This window comes from Gracilinanus agilis, chromosome 3 (genome assembly GCF_016433145.1).
Source record: "Gracilinanus agilis isolate LMUSP501 chromosome 3, AgileGrace, whole genome shotgun sequence".
Taxonomy (NCBI): Eukaryota; Metazoa; Chordata; class Mammalia; order Didelphimorphia; family Didelphidae; genus Gracilinanus; species Gracilinanus agilis.
Window position 1 is genome coordinate 526685999 of NC_058132.1, and position 16881 is coordinate 526702879.

A 16881-nucleotide genomic window follows, 5' to 3' on the forward strand; every position below is an offset into this window, starting at 1 on the left:
AAACGATATTAATATCGTGCATACAATGTTACATGAGTTTGGCTTGACATGCTTAAAGAGTCACCAAGCTCAGTGTTATTGGGAGAAGCCAGCAACCCTTCAGGTGGTACAAGTCCATGCTTTATTGATATACTGCAATATTAGGCAGTGAAAAAAGATGAAATCAGACAGTGCCTGCTCCAGCTCGTCTACAGTTGGGGTTTACATGTTGCTCAACAAGACTTCAGATTGATAAAATCTAAAGGTCATTCTTGCGTTTCCCCCATCCTCTTACTCCTCCTCCCCAAAACCCATTTACAAGAAATGATATTGAGCTTAAAAAGCTCTGTCTATCCCATACTTAAATATCAGGAACACTAAAATATGAGATCCAATCCTTTGTCTAACTAATCCCTTCTGTAAACGACTGCCACAGATACTGTCAGTTTCAGCAAGATATCCTTCCCACAACTACAGTGGTCCTGCTTGCTTCAAAATAAATCTTCATATATATCATTTTTTTAAAAAAACCACAAAGTACAAGAAAATGAAATATAAAAAAGGTACCCTCCAAATGGTAGCAGAGGCTAGCCCTTCCTCCCCACCTCTAAGGAAGTTCAAAGCAGTAACCCAGAGCTTTTAGGTTACCATGATCATTATTTGAAGTGAACAGGATCACTGTATGTGGGGAAAACAGGTATTCCAAGTACAAATAGGTATTCTGCAGTTAAAAAAAAAGACATCAGACAGTGCTCCAAACAATGCAAGGAACAGAAGGCACACCATGCTTTGAGGATAAAGACAGAACATTGAAAAAGATTTTCTCCCAGAGAGGTACATGCTGACAAAACAGTGCATACAATGGAACAACAAAATAAAAATGCTTTTTCTTAAACTTTATTAAACAAATGACAAAAATGAGAATGAAGTCCCCAGCATCTTCTATTTAAAAATTAATTTGGTTTGTTAGAGATTTTAATTAAAATATATTGTCTACGCTGCCTTATTTTATATACAAACAAACTTTTAAAAACACAGAAAGGGATTAATCATATACAGCCAAGCTAGTGAAATTTGGTTAGTTTTCCCAAGTCAATTTCTCAAAGAGGAAGAGGGGAAGGGGAAGAGGATTTAGCCCATCAGCCATTTTAAGTGCTTACTGAGAAAGCAACCAGTTTGAGGTCTGAACTATGGAAGACCTACCTTTGATCTCACCATAAATCATCACAGGCAGAATGACAACTGCTTTCTTCTCACCAAGGAAATTTGAAACACATGAAAAGGAATTGTTAACCTACTTTCTTAGACCAGAAAGCTCTTATCTAATGACTGTGAGCTCATGGGTCATCACTGTGTCACCTTACACTTTATCAAAGACATTTTTACTTTTTCCTGCTTTAAAACTCACTGAAAAAAATCAATTCATAGTGAAGCAAAATGAGTTTTAAACACGTTCAGATTTACCCCCATCACTGTATCTTACCTAAGAGCCAATTATTTTAAAAATTTCACATATTCACTAGACTGTGCAGACAAGTTGTTTTGTTTTTTTTCTCTTCTCTGTCTGTAATGTGTTCAAGGAAAGTGACTAAATTGCCTTCCTTAACATTCTGAAGCGAACAGACCTGGCATAGGGTAATTACTACCTTAGTGGCATGGCAACATTAATTCATTGAACTCCATGGAGGCCAGCTTCCAAATATAAAAACTTGACAATGTCCACAAATCTTAAGTCATCATCATCTTATCCCATCATCCCACACTAGTTTGTAATATAACATTGATTCCGAATCACATCCCAAAGTTATTTTCCTAAGCATTCTCTTAATATTCACTGGATTAGGTCAGTTGATCTTGAAATCTTAGGATTAAAAGCAAACAAGATGCTCTCTCTAATTCAGAATTTCCAACAAAATTCCAGCAAAAGGAAGAAACCCTGATGCTTAAACACTACTGTAGAATGATAAGACAAGTACTTCAAACTTGGGATGAGTCATACTTAAGCTAAATGGATAAGATAGATGGATGATATTCTATCTTGTTTGTAAGATATTTTTAGAAAAAAATTCCATCTAGATCCTCTAGCATATTTAATGACTTTTATCACCTCATGCTAAAGCTGAAATACATTTCCTTTTGGGTCCTTAGTAAGGCAAGAAATATGCTAGTCAACTTTTAAGGCAAGGTACTTTAGATACCTGTAGATTTCTGATCTAATCTCATATGTGTAATACTTTTAGGGATCTTTTAACATACACATAATCTGTGGAAAAGTACTTAAAAATATGTGCCTTTTTCATTGGTCTAAGAAGTTAAAATGTTCTGACTCATCGTATACTTTAAAAAAATGATTTAATATGTTGATGGGAGCTTAGCAATGACTCCTGGGAGTATGTGTGAAAAGTGACCACAATATACTCATTTTGTCATTAAATAAATAGCTCAAGATATCAAAGGACTGAAGACATACATTCTTAATAATAAATAATGAAAAGAAGTTTGTATTGTTTGAATAAAAAATGCTCAAGGAACCTGAAGCATTTGATATCACGTACTCATTCAAGGAACTAATTGACATACAGTATTGGATACCTTTGATTGGAGGGTTTTCTATAACAGGTGAATTTTTCATTTTATTCTGTGTCAAGAGTCACCAATAAAAACTCTCTTTCTGACTCAGTAAAGAGAAAAGAGAAAATAAATGGAAAAGACAAAAATTTTAAATAATTATAGTCTGAGTATGTGGGTACTTATCACTACAAGCCAAATATCCCAGACTAGTAAAAAGTATAATTTAATGATGAGATTTGTTTTAGGTAATATCTGTATCTAGATTAAACTTTTATTTTATTCTTTATTCTGTGCAATTGTGCATTCCAAAACACAAGTTAATGGTGGCATTGCCAACATTCCTCCCCGTCCCTTTGACAAAAATGTAATTAAGGAAACTTGTATTTCTCTTTTTAAAAAGTTCAGATTTCTTTATTATATGACATCATAACACTGACCTGAAAAACCTGTGTCAATCTTAAATATAGGCCAATGTCAAGGAAAATATGTAAGTGCTCACTCTACGTATTACCTTTCACTCAATTTAACAGAAGCACATGGAATCAAACCAAGGGGAAAATACACTGCCAGAATATGCTTTAATGCTGCCAGGGTAAACTACTCTTATCGCCAACTGTATCTAAACGCTTGTTCGGGAATAATTCTCTTTTTGTGCATGGCTAACTTGCTCAATGGAATACCAATATAAAACAGACTTTTCCAGGGGACTTTTGAAATGTTCACATGTGTAAGTCTTATACGAAATAAATATAAATGCATGTACATTATATCGACACTATATGAACATAATTTGTAAAGGAAATGGGGGACTTATACTCTGTGATTGAGCATCACTTCCTTTGATCTACAGATGACAAGTTTCTGAACATGTTCACATTTTTAAAACAATACAAATGATCAGGAGTGAAAATAGACTTGTGTTATTAGATCAGAGGGCAGCTATATAAAAGTGAAGCAGAAAGAACATTGAAATTGCAGTTAGAGTATATGAGCTCAAATTTCAGCTTTGCCACTTACTACCTGACTGACCTTGAGCAAGATATTTCATCTTAGTAGGCCTCAGTTTCCTAATCTGTAAAATGAGTGAATTTAAATAACCTCAAAAGCCTCCTATACCTCTAAGTCTACAATGAGGATGAAAGTGTTATTTGCATAAAATCACACTTGTTAAGAGTAATTCAAAGTTCATGACTGTCAGGCAAATGACAGGAAAAATTTGAAGAAGAATGAGAAATTTCTTTTCTTTGGAAAAGTATCCCTTTTGGGGAGATCCAAGGATTCTTATGAACAATATGACTGTTTTAGATAGGTTCAAAGTACATAGACACAGTTTTCTGGAAAGTTTTCAGGAAAGAAAGTATATAAATTCAAAATTGGCTTGTGACCCAGTGAAAGAAAAGGGGAAAATTTACAAGATCCAAAATGGAATCTCTAGAATAGCACAGCAATCTGCCAAAAGGTAAAAAACAAAAACAAAAAAAAAAAAACTTCAACCAGTAATTTGGCCCCACAGAAAATACTTTGATTTTTCACTAAACTGACAGATTATTTCAGTATCATATAAACACAATCTCAGTACCATACGTCATACACTTTCCATAGAGGAGGAGTGACATGACTTATAACCTATTATTAAAAACTGACATGGATATAAACCTTGAAGTAATAATAAATTTGTTACTACTGAATTTACCTGGGATCTTCTGAGCTGATTCTTTGAAGAAATTACCAATGAATTCAAAGAACAGGAAGTTGTAAGAGCTATCGGTCAAGACTTTAGGGAAAAACTACACTTGGAAAAAAATTGGAATTCATATTGCATTTGTCAGTGAGAAAATTCTAACTCACATGTTACAATACATAATTTCATGGGCAAACTATTGAAGGGTATAGGTCCTAAAAAATGCAAATAAAACCAATATTGGAGAGGTGGAAGTATATCTAAAATGGTGTTCTCTACTGATATGCAAATATTGTCTGAAGACAGGCAATGAGAATTGGATTTTTGTCTCCTTTATAGAAATAAAAGGTATGCCACACATTGCTTCTCCAGTAATTGCTCTGCCTTTTCTGCCTCATTCTCTATATGTGTAATATGTTAGCTTTGAAGCTATTCTTGAGAGTAAAATTTGAATGGTTCTTATTTTAAATGGCAGAGGCAATTTATCACAGCTCAATGACTTAAGAGTCCTGGCAAATTCCCAAATTCCCATCACATATCTAGGAAAGAATCTGGCCCACAGACTGCCTTTAATTAAATGTCTGTCTAATCACACAACTTCAATGGCATACAGATGATTGTCATAGTGTTGGAATTACTCACTTGAAGTTATGGAACTCATTAAGTATATTTCTTCACACTGAAAGAATTTCTTATGGTTTGATTCAGCCTTAAGAAAAAAAACTAAACAATAACAAAAATATTTTACTGTCTGAATAGTTTGCAATACTAATGAACAAAAGAAAAATATGAATTGTGAGGCATATAGGTATGACTGCACAAGCCTTCTAACTGAAATACGATTTATTTTATATACTCAAACCTTAAAACCATTAACTCCTAGGGCAACTGTGATATGTTGGTCATCCAAACAGTTATTCTGACCACAGAATAATAGGCTTTAAGCATCACATATTGCCTTAAAGTGAGCAACAGTTGGCCCATATGACAAGAACCACTTTTGGCATCTGAGTAAATATTTAACATCCTCTGACTTTATCTCAGAACTTACTTTATACATATTTGTGCTCCTATACCATACAGTCAGATCATGCAGAATGTAGTGAAATGTGTTTAGAGAATAGAAAGTTTCTTGAGGAAAAGAGACTATAGGATGTACTGACAAGAGTCCCTACCTTTTATTCTATGTGCAATATATAGAGTATGTCATCTGTTTGTTCCTTAGGCTATAGAAGTGTTTGGAATAATTCTCTGACTAGTGTTTTAAAATATTTATTTTATGTTTTAATACAAGACAAGCTTCCTTTTAGAAACAATGGCCTTCATTATGTTTTGATGTTCTGAGGACATGACTAGTTGTGCTTTTAAAAACATCATGCCTAGGAATCTGCTGATTGAAAAATAATGGCGTCAACATTACTCCTTCCAAAAATAGTGGCCAAGCAGGAGTAGATAACCTCCAGAGATGTCATCCTCTAATGGCAACCTAGGATGCTCAGAGGCTACACACATGCCATTCCAAGTCTGGAAGGTCCTACCAAGTTGGAAAGGCTTTGGGAGTAGACCCAAGGATGAACTGTAAGTCTCTAGCCTGAGGCTAAACTCAGCCATCACTGAGCACATGTGAATACCTTACTGGACACCAGCTGATCACAATTACAGCCATGGCAAATGGTTTAGAACTATATCACTGCAGAGAACCTTCAAATCAAAGAAATCACAAACACTAAAGTCTTGAAGCTTATGAAGAATAGATAAAGCTTATTTCTTGGTTATTACAAAATGGAAAGAAGAGACCTGCTTAAATGCCATCGAAGAGACGGACAATTTTGTCCCCACGGCCATGATCTATACTAGAACTAAACACCTTCTTGATATCTTGATACTTGATAACAAATTGCTTCTGAGAAAGGAAACTAGCTACATTATATGTATCTGCCTTTGAAAATTCATCTCTGTTATTTATACAACGTAGGCTGTACAATGTTTTAATTCATTTTAAGTTTTAACAACAACAAAAAAGAATTGAGTATAGATAGGAACAACAAAACACCAAAAGAGAGAGAATCCACAAGTTGCTACACCTGGCTTTACTTACTACATTTGAATGAAGTTAGGGGGCACTCATTTGACATCAATTTCTATGCAAAAAATAATGGGGGGGGTGTGCAAGAAAACTTTTACTTTAATAAGATCTAACAACTGTATCTCCAAATAACTATAAACATGTATCAGTTACCTATTAATATCATCTATGGAAATTCTAAATGGTTATTACTAGTCTCCAAATCATTCCAATTTAATATTCATCCAAAAGAGAACGTTTGAAATTGAAATCATCAGATAAATTAGAAGAAAAATAAACCCATTTCTATAAATTGCCATATATAATGTATAGAGCCTTAGTCTTAAGAGTTAGGCAAATTGCGTTTCTAGTCCTACTTCTTCCACTAAATAGTCACATGACTCTAGGTAAGACACTTTCACTTTCTAGGCATCATTTATCTCATCTGTAAAATATGAATATTGAATTAGATGACCACTAATGATATTCTCAAAGCTAAAATTCAGAAACTATGAAATAATTAAATCTGAAACAAAACCTAAGTATACCAATGGTGTAAAGTCTCTCAAACTCATCAAGAATCAAGCTAGATATTAAATCATACTCTGAATCAAGTGATCACAAAAATGGAAGTTTTCCAGAATCAACAACAAAAAAATCTGTATTAAAAACTTGTTTAGTTTTAAGAATATTTAAAAGAAGCTAATCCACATTTATGTGGGCACATAATCATTTATGGTTCACATAAGGTCAACCAATATTTTTGTTGAGTTTATATCACTGCCAAATTCTACTTAAGTTAGTCAAATATATCCAGCTATTTCTACAACATAACGTCACATAATGATTACAGTAAGGCCACTGGCAGAGATTTCACAGTTGCAAACTATTTCAACATTTTGGTGGTTAATAAATAGCTACAAAATTTTTTCCATAGTTCACATTCGTACTAAATGTAGGAAGTAGTGAAACAAAAGGCTTACAAGCATTAACGTGATATTCCTCCAACTCCTATATACATATGTACCAAAGTACTTTAATGTCTAGTATGTTGAACTGAGGGGAAAGGGGAAGGAGTCTGGCTGAGAATGGACCCTTTTAAGGGCAAGGCTCTATTCCTTTAAACCCAAAAATGAATTCTGAAAAAATAAAAAAGGCAGTAACATGAAAGAGCAACTTTAAAATAAGTCAACTACCATTAACTATAAGGTCTTGCCCAAATATATACATACATATATACATATATATGTGTATGTATGTATGTATGTATGTATATTCCTTCCCCGCCCCCCCCCCCCCGGGGTCAGGAAAGGACCCAGGTTATTTTTAGCAAGAATGGGAACATACAGAGTATAATAAAAGTGTTAAAAATAGAGATAACAGCGCAGGAAAATATTCTCCTGTGTTGTATCCTATTCAGAAATAGTTATTTAGTACCCTGTTCAGAAATAGTTGGTCAACACTAAACATCAACAGTCAGTAATGGTTTCCCTTTCATATCATGAGGACGAGAATTTTATAACAAAACTGATGAACTAGTTTCTTCCACCAAATACACATAAACTAGGCTTGTTTAAGTTATAGTTAATGGACATGCTGACTTTTAACACCAATTAGAAAGGCCCTGAAGAAGAATAATGCCAAATTAATTCTTCCCTCAAAATGTGTATTAACTTTGACCAATGTTTCTTCAAGATTTGATTATAAATAACAAATTATTTACATGTGGCCTAGAATTCTGTTTCATCCCTATCCTTATTTATGAGGCACTAAAAAATGGATCTCCTATGAAGGAGACAAGTAAAGCCAGTATGCCTTTCCTGTAATTTCAAAGATAATCTAGTCCAAGCACTCAGTTTAGCTGACACGAAGACAATCTGCTTTATGTGACTGGACCTAGGTGAATATTTTCTTCAATAACACAACCCACTCACAAGTCAGATCAAATCTATTATGAATTTCCTTTCGCTAGCTACCATCAAAAAAGAAAACAGTAATAGGCACATGATGCTATTTCTCTTATCTACCTGGTGAAACAAATGTTGACAGGAGCTACACTGTGCAGTCATTTCACTTTTTATCATTAAGAACTTAAAACTATTAGGTATGCTATCTACAACTTTGCCTGTACAGAATTTTCTTTCTTTCTAATAAATAGTGGAGACGAATGAATGTTATCAGAGTGGAGGCATCACCATCTAAATTCAGGATCTGTGATCTCAGGTTCTTAGCAGCTAAAAAAGTGCATGTTATCCTCATCATTATGACAGACAAGGCACATCCCTCTACTCTGTTTCCTCATCAAGCTGTAGACTACCAAAGGAACGCTTATTTCTAGGTAAGGGAGGAGAATTCAGCACAACAGGGTTACCAAACATGAGGGGCTGGTTAAAGGGGCTTACTATTTCAGAGTCTGAATCACTCGACTCAGTCCCACTGCTGGTTGAGCCCTCTGCTATTTGAATGGCAGCCACATGGTCTATCATACCACTGGCACAACCAACCTTTTTGGATGGACCAAGAACAGCTAAGCCATTTGCCAGGGCTTTGCCTTCTGAACTAGCCATTTTGGCAAATTCTCCCTTACCATGGCTGCCTATCCTGCTTTCTTCCCCTGGGGTTACAACAACTTGGCTAAGGATGAATGGGTCTGTTTCTGACTTATTAAATGCACGAGAAACGTTTTTTAAATGTGGCCTTTGCAAGACAGGAGAATGATTTCCATAATGAGTTTGTCTGTTCGGGACAATGTCTTCTTCCAAGATGGTATTTCTATAGTCATGCCCGTTTTCTGAGACATAGCCCTGAGACCCAGTTCTATCCCAACTCAAATTAGGACTTGATCCTCTGCTACTGGGAGACAATGGAGTGGCAAGAGGACTACGACTACCAGATCCCCTGAACATCTCATCCACCAGAGAGCTATGTCTCTGAAGCCTGGGGCTCTCGCTACCATAAAATGTTATATCTTCTAAATCATCATCAATGTATTCTCTGGAAATGGGCTGGGAAGACTTCCAAGAATGGGGGGAATCCCTGTGCCTAGGCTTATTCCAGTTTTCATCTCTAGAGAGCATATAAACACCACTGGTCAAATCACCCTCATGATTGTCATTTGTTGGGGAATGTGACTGAGTTACTGGTTCTCTTAGAAGGTCATATTCACTATCTACATCACTGCAGTCAATGAAAGGAATGGAGGTGCTGCTGCCCCGAGCAGCCCTCGATGCTGGACCTGTGCTCGGCTGCTGCGACTGAGGATTAGGCTGCCGTGTTCTATCCTTAACGACCTCCTCCTCTTCCTCCATCGTTGCCATCACCACACCATCAGCCTGCTGGCCATCCTTGGGGCTCTTCTTCAGAGATGGGCTCCTGTGTTGCTCGGATTCCTCCGCAGAAATATTCAGTTCCTTCCCTTGGTGGCAGCTCTGGGCCCCTGGTGAATCAGCACCATCTCCATAGGTAAAGCTTGAGCTCTGCAGTGGAAAGGGAAAGTAAATAAAGACAGAGGTAGGGAGAGGAGGGAGAGAAAAGCAAGGGTGAGAAAATAGATTAGGTTTGGACTTCTTGGTTGGTTTGATTTGTTTTCCTATATTTAAGTCCAAGTGAATAAATTTCATTAAAATTACTATTTCTAGGAGATATTTATTTTGTTTAGTTTTTATTGGAAAAAATAAGTAAAGGAAGGGGGTGTTAGGCCAGACCTAGGATTGGTACAGGGAACTACCCAATTCAGAGACTTCCTCTGTCAAAGCAAACCAGTACTTACTCTGGTTACCGGGAGAACTATTCAACAAAAGCTCCTCCAGATAGCATAAACTATAGTCATATTTCTTGTGTCGTTTCAGTCAGGTCCGATTCTTTGTGATCTCATTTGGGGCTTTCTTAGCTAAGATACTAGAGTTGTTGGCCATTTCCTTCTGCAGCTCATTTTTCACATGAGGAACTAAAGCAAACAGAGTTTAGTGACTTGCCCAGAATAAGTGTCTGAGATCAGCTATGAACTCAGGGAGATAAAGTCTTCCTGATTCCAGCCCCAACACTGTCTATGCTACCTAGATATCCACAGTAATCCTGCCTACCTTATAGACATGACACTTTTAAGTTTTCAAAGTACTTGTGTGTGTGTGTGTGTGTGTGTGTGTGTACTCATTTCTCATTTGTTCTTCAAAAAACATTGGGAGGGAGTCCACTAGATGGCTCAGTGGACAGAGAATCAGGCACAGAGACAGGAGGTGACAGGTTCAAATCTGGCATTGGACACTTCCTAGCTCTGTAACCCCAGGAAAATCACTTAACCATCATTGCCTAGACCTCTTCTGCCTTTGAACCAGTATTGTGTGAATTAACTATAAAATGTACCCCCTTATTCTGCTTGAAAACTCCTGACCCATGAGTGCCTATTAATTCAGGAGGTCAGCAAGTCATGTGACTAAAGCACCATATGAGTACCTGGAGACCTGACCTCTGGAAGGGGCTGGAGGAAGTCCCTGAGTGATGGATGACTGTCAGGAAATTAGGACTCCAGGACCCAGACTAACACTAAGCCTGACCAATCAGATGCACAGGAAGAATGATGCCATTGGCCTTATAATAAAGGGGAGGAGCAGTAGCCCATGCACTTTCACTCCAGACTCTCTCTGGTTGGACACATGACTTGCTCCATTTTCTGGAACTTTTAATGCTCAATCTCAGAGCTGGAGCTTAGAAAGTGTTGAAGTGTTTTGTTTTGTTTTGCTTTGTCTCTCTCTCTCTCTCTCTCTCTCTCTCTCTCTCTCTCTCTCTCTCTCTCTCTCTCTCTCTCTCTCTCTCTCTCTCTCCTCTCTCTCTGTCTTTTCTCCCTCTCTCTTTCTGGGTTTTCTCTCTGCCTCAACTCACTGTCTTCTCTGTCTCTCCCTTTTTCTCTCTGTCACTTCTCTCTCTCTTTCTCTTTTCTGAGTTTTCTCTCTGCCTCAATTCATTCTCTGTCTCTGTCTTCTCTGTCTGTCTGTCTGTGTCTCTCTCTCTCCTCTCACTGTCTTCTTTCTCAGTGTCCCCCTTCTCTCTCTGTGTCTTCTCTCTGTCTTTGTTTCTCTCTCTGTCTCCTCTGTGTACCTTCTCTCTGTCTCCCCTCTGTTCCCCCCACTCCCCCCTCTCCTTTCTCAGTGTCCCCCCCTCTGTCTTTTCTCTGTCTTTCTCTCTGTGTGTATTTTCTCTGTCTCCCCTCTGTCCCCTCCTCCTCTCTCTTCTTTCTCAGTGTCCCCCCCTCTGTCTTCTCTCACTCTCTCTCTGTCCTCTCTTCTCTGTCTCCTCTCTGTGTGTCTTCTCTCTGTCTCCCCTCTGTCCCCCTTTCTGTTTCTCACTTTTGCTAATAAATAATTATAAATTAATATACAGGCTCTAGAAAATTTCATCATGATAATATTGATTCTAAGATGGAAGGAAAGGCTTTTTAAAAAGTTTAAAAACTCAATATGGGTAATAAGTATAAATTCACAAAGTCAATTTGAACATCATACAGAAAGAATTTAGGATCACAGAATTTCAGCTTGAAAGGACCTCAAAAATTATCTTGTCTAGTTTACTCACTTTATAGAGGAAGAAACGGAGGCCTAAGAAGTTTAAGTGACCTTCTATGCCCAAGCTTGTCCATTCTGTAGGAAGAACTGGGATATAAACCTTGATCTCCTAATTTTCTATGCTTGGAGCTCCATTATATGTTAAAAGTACAGAGATAGGAGCTAGACAGATGCTGGCCCCTGCCCTCTAGAAGCATGTTCAAGTTTTTATTCAGTGTTTGAAGTTTATAGGAAATTAAGAAACTATTCTCATCCCTAAGTAGCTTGATGGAAACTCAGGGGCAATAGAAGAAGGGAATTTGTCATAGACTTATAGAGACAAGTTAACAAAAAATTCTTTAAAAATCCTTTTGTGCCTAAATTCTACGTGCTGAATAGATATATTTATGTAATGGAATTCCCTAATGTTAAGCCTTAACAGAGTTCCTATTTTCCATCAGAGAAAACACAGAACTCTTCCAGAAATTACCTCCAGGAAAATATGCTTTAGCTACCCTCAGAGCAACACAGTGATAATGCCTCTTGTTGAGAATAGCCTTCGTTGCCCTGTAAAATAAACCCTGGGAACTCATTCCTCAGTTTGATGCCAACTTGGGGTTATGACCTTGGCAATGAGCTGTAGTTACACCCATCAGCTAGCATAACGGTTTCAAATCTTTTCAAGCAAGTGAACCTGTTTAGCTGATGGGAGACCTTAGCTCCATGAACAAACTTGTTTAGTTCTACCATTTAGCTAAGTCTAGGACAACATGGCAACCCCTTTCTAGGGTCTATAACACACATATTGATAGGAAGCATGAGATCAAAGATTTTATTAATTTTAAGTCTAGGCTGGGAGGTAGAAGAAATCGATAGCCTAAAGTATATACATGCATAATAAAACTTCATGCTTTTGTATCTTTTACAAAAAAATTGCTACAAGTTAAATTAGAGGAAAAGTGAAAGTAAAATATTTAGCAATACTAATTAGAAGAAGCTACTTGAACAACATAAGCACAATTCTGGATACTTATCACCATTACTGACTTGTTTTGGCACCTCTGAGTTCTGTTCTGAAGGCTGAGCAGAGAGGCTTCTTATTGACCGAATCTTGCTGTGTTTCCTGGGAGAAATCACATTAGGTGGCTAAGTTGTATGAAGTTTTTCTGTGAAAAACTAACATTGAGTACTTCCTTAAAAAAAACTAAAAGCCACACCTCTCAATTCATCAAAGCAAGTTTTTGTCATTTGTTCTGAAAGTGACTTACATCCAAACTTTCCTCATCCCTAGAATGTCTTTTAAGTTACTTTTGATTGAAGATAAAGTCACAGTCAAATCAGTTTCAAGGATCACTATAACTCTTAGCAATGCCTTGCAACTTACAAATGTCAGTGGAGACAGAGAGAGAATTCCATGGAATTTGGCACTCACTGAGCTACAAGCCCCAAACTAAAATTTTGCAATTAGTTCTGTGTATTTCACATATTTACTTTCTAGGTCAGATTTATAAAACAGAAAGTATTTATTTAATCAGCTTGTACTATCCGGTATTTAAAATGTAAAGGAAAAAAAGTAACTACCTGCAAATAAGAATAGATAACTATTAAAAAAAAGGGCTATCCTGGGACCACTGCAATTATAAGTTCAATAACAGCAGCTAAATTAGACCTAATTCCATCAATCACATCTCTCCTTTACTTTTTCCCATTCCTCTGAAAAATAATAAAACTGAATAGAAACTAAGCAACTTTTCCTAATATGATGAAATGAAATAAAGCAAATTACATAGATATAAAAATATGTTAATTACTAAGAATGAATTGTAAGGTATTTCCATATTTCAAATGCAAAAATTAAATACAAATCATCTATTGATTAATTATTCAGAATGAAAATGTTATTCAAGATGAACTATGAGAAGAACATGGTCTTAATTATACTGAAATTTAACTTACAACTTTAAGTGTATTTTAAAAAATAAGTATAAATGCTTTTAAAGCAAGTAATAATCCAAATAATAGTCATACAATCACCTTTTTAAAAATATTTTATTTTCTTGTCATCATAGCTCCTTTCATTCCTTTTCCCCTTCCTCTGCTAAATTTTCTAATTCTATCTTCTCATCCATGACATCTAATTTGCAAACTCATAAAAATTCATCAAGTTTAAGGTCAACAAATATTTATTGTGTGCTCATCCCCATGTAAGTATTCCCTTCCAATCCTTCATACTCAGTTTTGCTTTTTTATTCTGTTTTGTGTTTTCCAATGGGAGTCTTTCTCCTCTTTCCTTGGACAAATAACTCTCATTCCTCACTTAGAACTTTTGGATTGTTTCTGTCTCTCATATTCCTTTACACAGAAAAAGAAGCATCCCCTGGAAAGACACCCCAAAATATACGATGGACAAAAGAAGTATACTTGCCCAGAATCAGTGTAGAGAGAAGCTGAGAGTGTAGCTAAGAAGCAGTAAGTCTGTGATGGGACATTGAGCCTTCATGGAGACAGACATTCTTGGCAGCAATGAAAGGTTACCTGGAGAGTATCATTGCCCTCAAATCAGAAATAGCATCAAAGTTTCTCTCACCTTTCAAATGGAACTTTCTTATGTCCTCCTTCTTTAACATAATCAAGAACCTGCTTCTGAGTCCGACCACTAGGATAAAAACCACAATTACAGGAAGAGAGAGAAGGATATATACTTGTTCTCATTTATACAGATAAACACAAAAATTTATCATCTTGTTTTCCTTTCTTCCAGAATAGAATTATTTTGTGAACTGTTACATTTGAAATAAACTCTTCAGTGGGTCAGAAATTAAAACAACAACATAATCTTTCCTGGTCTACTCTTTAGAAGCTCTAGGTTTCATTACTAAATAGAAGGGGTTGGGGTGGGGGTGGGGGGGAGACTCCTTTCCCGAAAGTAATGTTCATGAAGATTTTTTATTTTGCTACTTCATAATTGCAAGCATTGCCATTGCTGTATACTCTTTGAAAAAATTTAAGTGTAATAAGATACTTCAGATTCTACAGAGTTTATTAAACTATTTTCAATCCTAGAAAGGAAGGCAGTTTATAGCTTCAAATCTAGTGTTGATAGCAAATCTGAAAAGTAATCCCATGGGACTTTACTTTGAAAATACAGGATTTCTACCACTTGGGCTACTCAGCTAAAGATCTCACCTATATTGCTTGCAGAAACTGGTAGTTTTCCCACAAAGTCCTTAACTACATAAAATATGAGCTGTATCAGCTATAAATTCTAACACCAGTCATAGAAGTAATTTCAGGAAACTTTCACTGAAATAATTCAGAAGTGACAAATTGATTATATAAGTCCTGGGAAGAGAGATTCTACCTTACCTGAATCTAAAGGATGACCCTCTTGTGAAGAGAACTGGCTTTGGCTTTGGCTTAGGCTCTTCAAAAAGTCTGAAAAAGGCATGATGTTCCACACATATTTTCCAGAAGGACTTGCAGAAATCCCTACTGGCCATAAGGAACTCCAAAGTGTCCTGGTATGAACTCTAAAGAGAAAGAAAATTATGAATTTGTTCTTCCTCTCTTACCTATAGAAAAAAGTGACTATGCTATACAAAAAAGAAAGGGTTTGGGAGAATAATAGGTCACATTTTATTTCAATTGTGAATTTCCTAGAGCAAACATTCCCTTTCAGTGTTTGGCCAAGCATCCTTGCCAGTGATGATCTAAGTCATAATTCTGTACATATATTTAATTCTCCACACAGTTAATTTTGGCTTCTAGACAGAATGATCAAATCTCCTTGATAGGATTCATCAACAGAAAATACATCCTTGATATGCAATTATGCTTAGACATGGGTAAGTACAGAAATTCTTTTAAAGTGTCAGCTAAGTTTCATGAATTTTCCTTCAATAATTTCTTTTTTAGTTTTCATGCCAATGTTGGAATATTATCTTATATCTTCTTAGAATATGTATTAGGCTTAAAGGAGCATCAAAGTGCCATTTTGGAAAGGAAAATAATTTCCAGGGGAATCAAAGCAACAACTTAAACTAACAATTCTGTATCTTTTACTTCTGGAAATAGAATATCAGTAATATTTCATATGGCTCTAATAAAACCACTTTACCATTAACCATCCCTAATTTAGAAGGCTATCTATCTATCCATCTATTTAATATCTATCTAGGCTCACGCATACATACAGGTATATATAAATACATGTATTCCTATAATTTTTGAAGAGGGCAACGTTTTCACAGGATATTTACTTAATATATGATCCTCAAGAAACAGATTATATTTCAAAATCTCACTTTGAATTCACTGTTTGAAATTTAAAAGTACATTTTTACATAGGAAGAATACCATGAATAGGGCTGAGTACCCAGGTTAGACTTAAAAAGCCTATTTAGCCCATAATAGTTCTTAAGAATCTAAGCATCATTTGTAACATCAACATTATGATAAAGCATGGTCTATATTCAAAGTAGATACAAGAAATGCATTTATCACTTCCAGAATTCCTTTCAAGAGCTCTTATTTTTTTTTCCTAAAGAAGGAATGTTATTACTGATGAGTTTTAGCAAATTCCTTGGCATGCGTTATTGCTACTATGGACTCAGTGAGGAACAGGAGTCCATGGAATGAAAGTGTAAAAAACTTAAAATGTGGGAGGTAGAAATGCTAATGATGGTAGAGGCTTTTAGGATACCAAGGGCTCTAGCCTGGTAATAAGGATGATAGGAAGAAAAAGAGACAGTGGGGCAGAGACATAGGACTAATGAAGGAATTTTCTGTTCCTTCTACGCATCAGAAGTAGCTTTTCCTAGGTGGTCACTCTGGTTGGGTACAAGCATGGTACAAGCAAGCATACATGAACAATAATGTGCATGCAATTTATAACGTACAGATTTATGTTCTTTATAAATTTTATAATTGAAGATTTTAAAATTTGAACTTATAAAAATCAGTTCTACCATGTCTCAGATATCCTATATATCCCTATACAATTGTAGTATTTTATTAAGAATCTTGGATTTAAGAGACAAAAAAGACTT

General features: G+C 36.0%; 1 protein-coding gene across 1 annotated transcript in view; it reads right to left on the reverse strand.

Annotated features, from left to right (window-relative positions):
• Nucleotides 1–16881, reverse strand: part of FARP1 (FERM, ARH/RhoGEF and pleckstrin domain protein 1) — a 324700-nt gene that overhangs the window by 58265 nt on the left and 249554 nt on the right. The window contains exons 10-14 of the mRNA XM_044670555.1: nucleotides 15200–15363; nucleotides 14421–14489; nucleotides 12881–12956; nucleotides 10611–10619; nucleotides 9532–9772 (exon numbers count right to left, since the gene is read on the reverse strand). Coding sequence (XP_044526490.1) covers nucleotides 9532–9772; nucleotides 10611–10619; nucleotides 12881–12956; nucleotides 14421–14489; nucleotides 15200–15363 — 559 coding nt within the window. The remainder of the gene's footprint in view (nucleotides 1–9531; nucleotides 9773–10610; nucleotides 10620–12880; nucleotides 12957–14420; nucleotides 14490–15199; nucleotides 15364–16881) is intronic.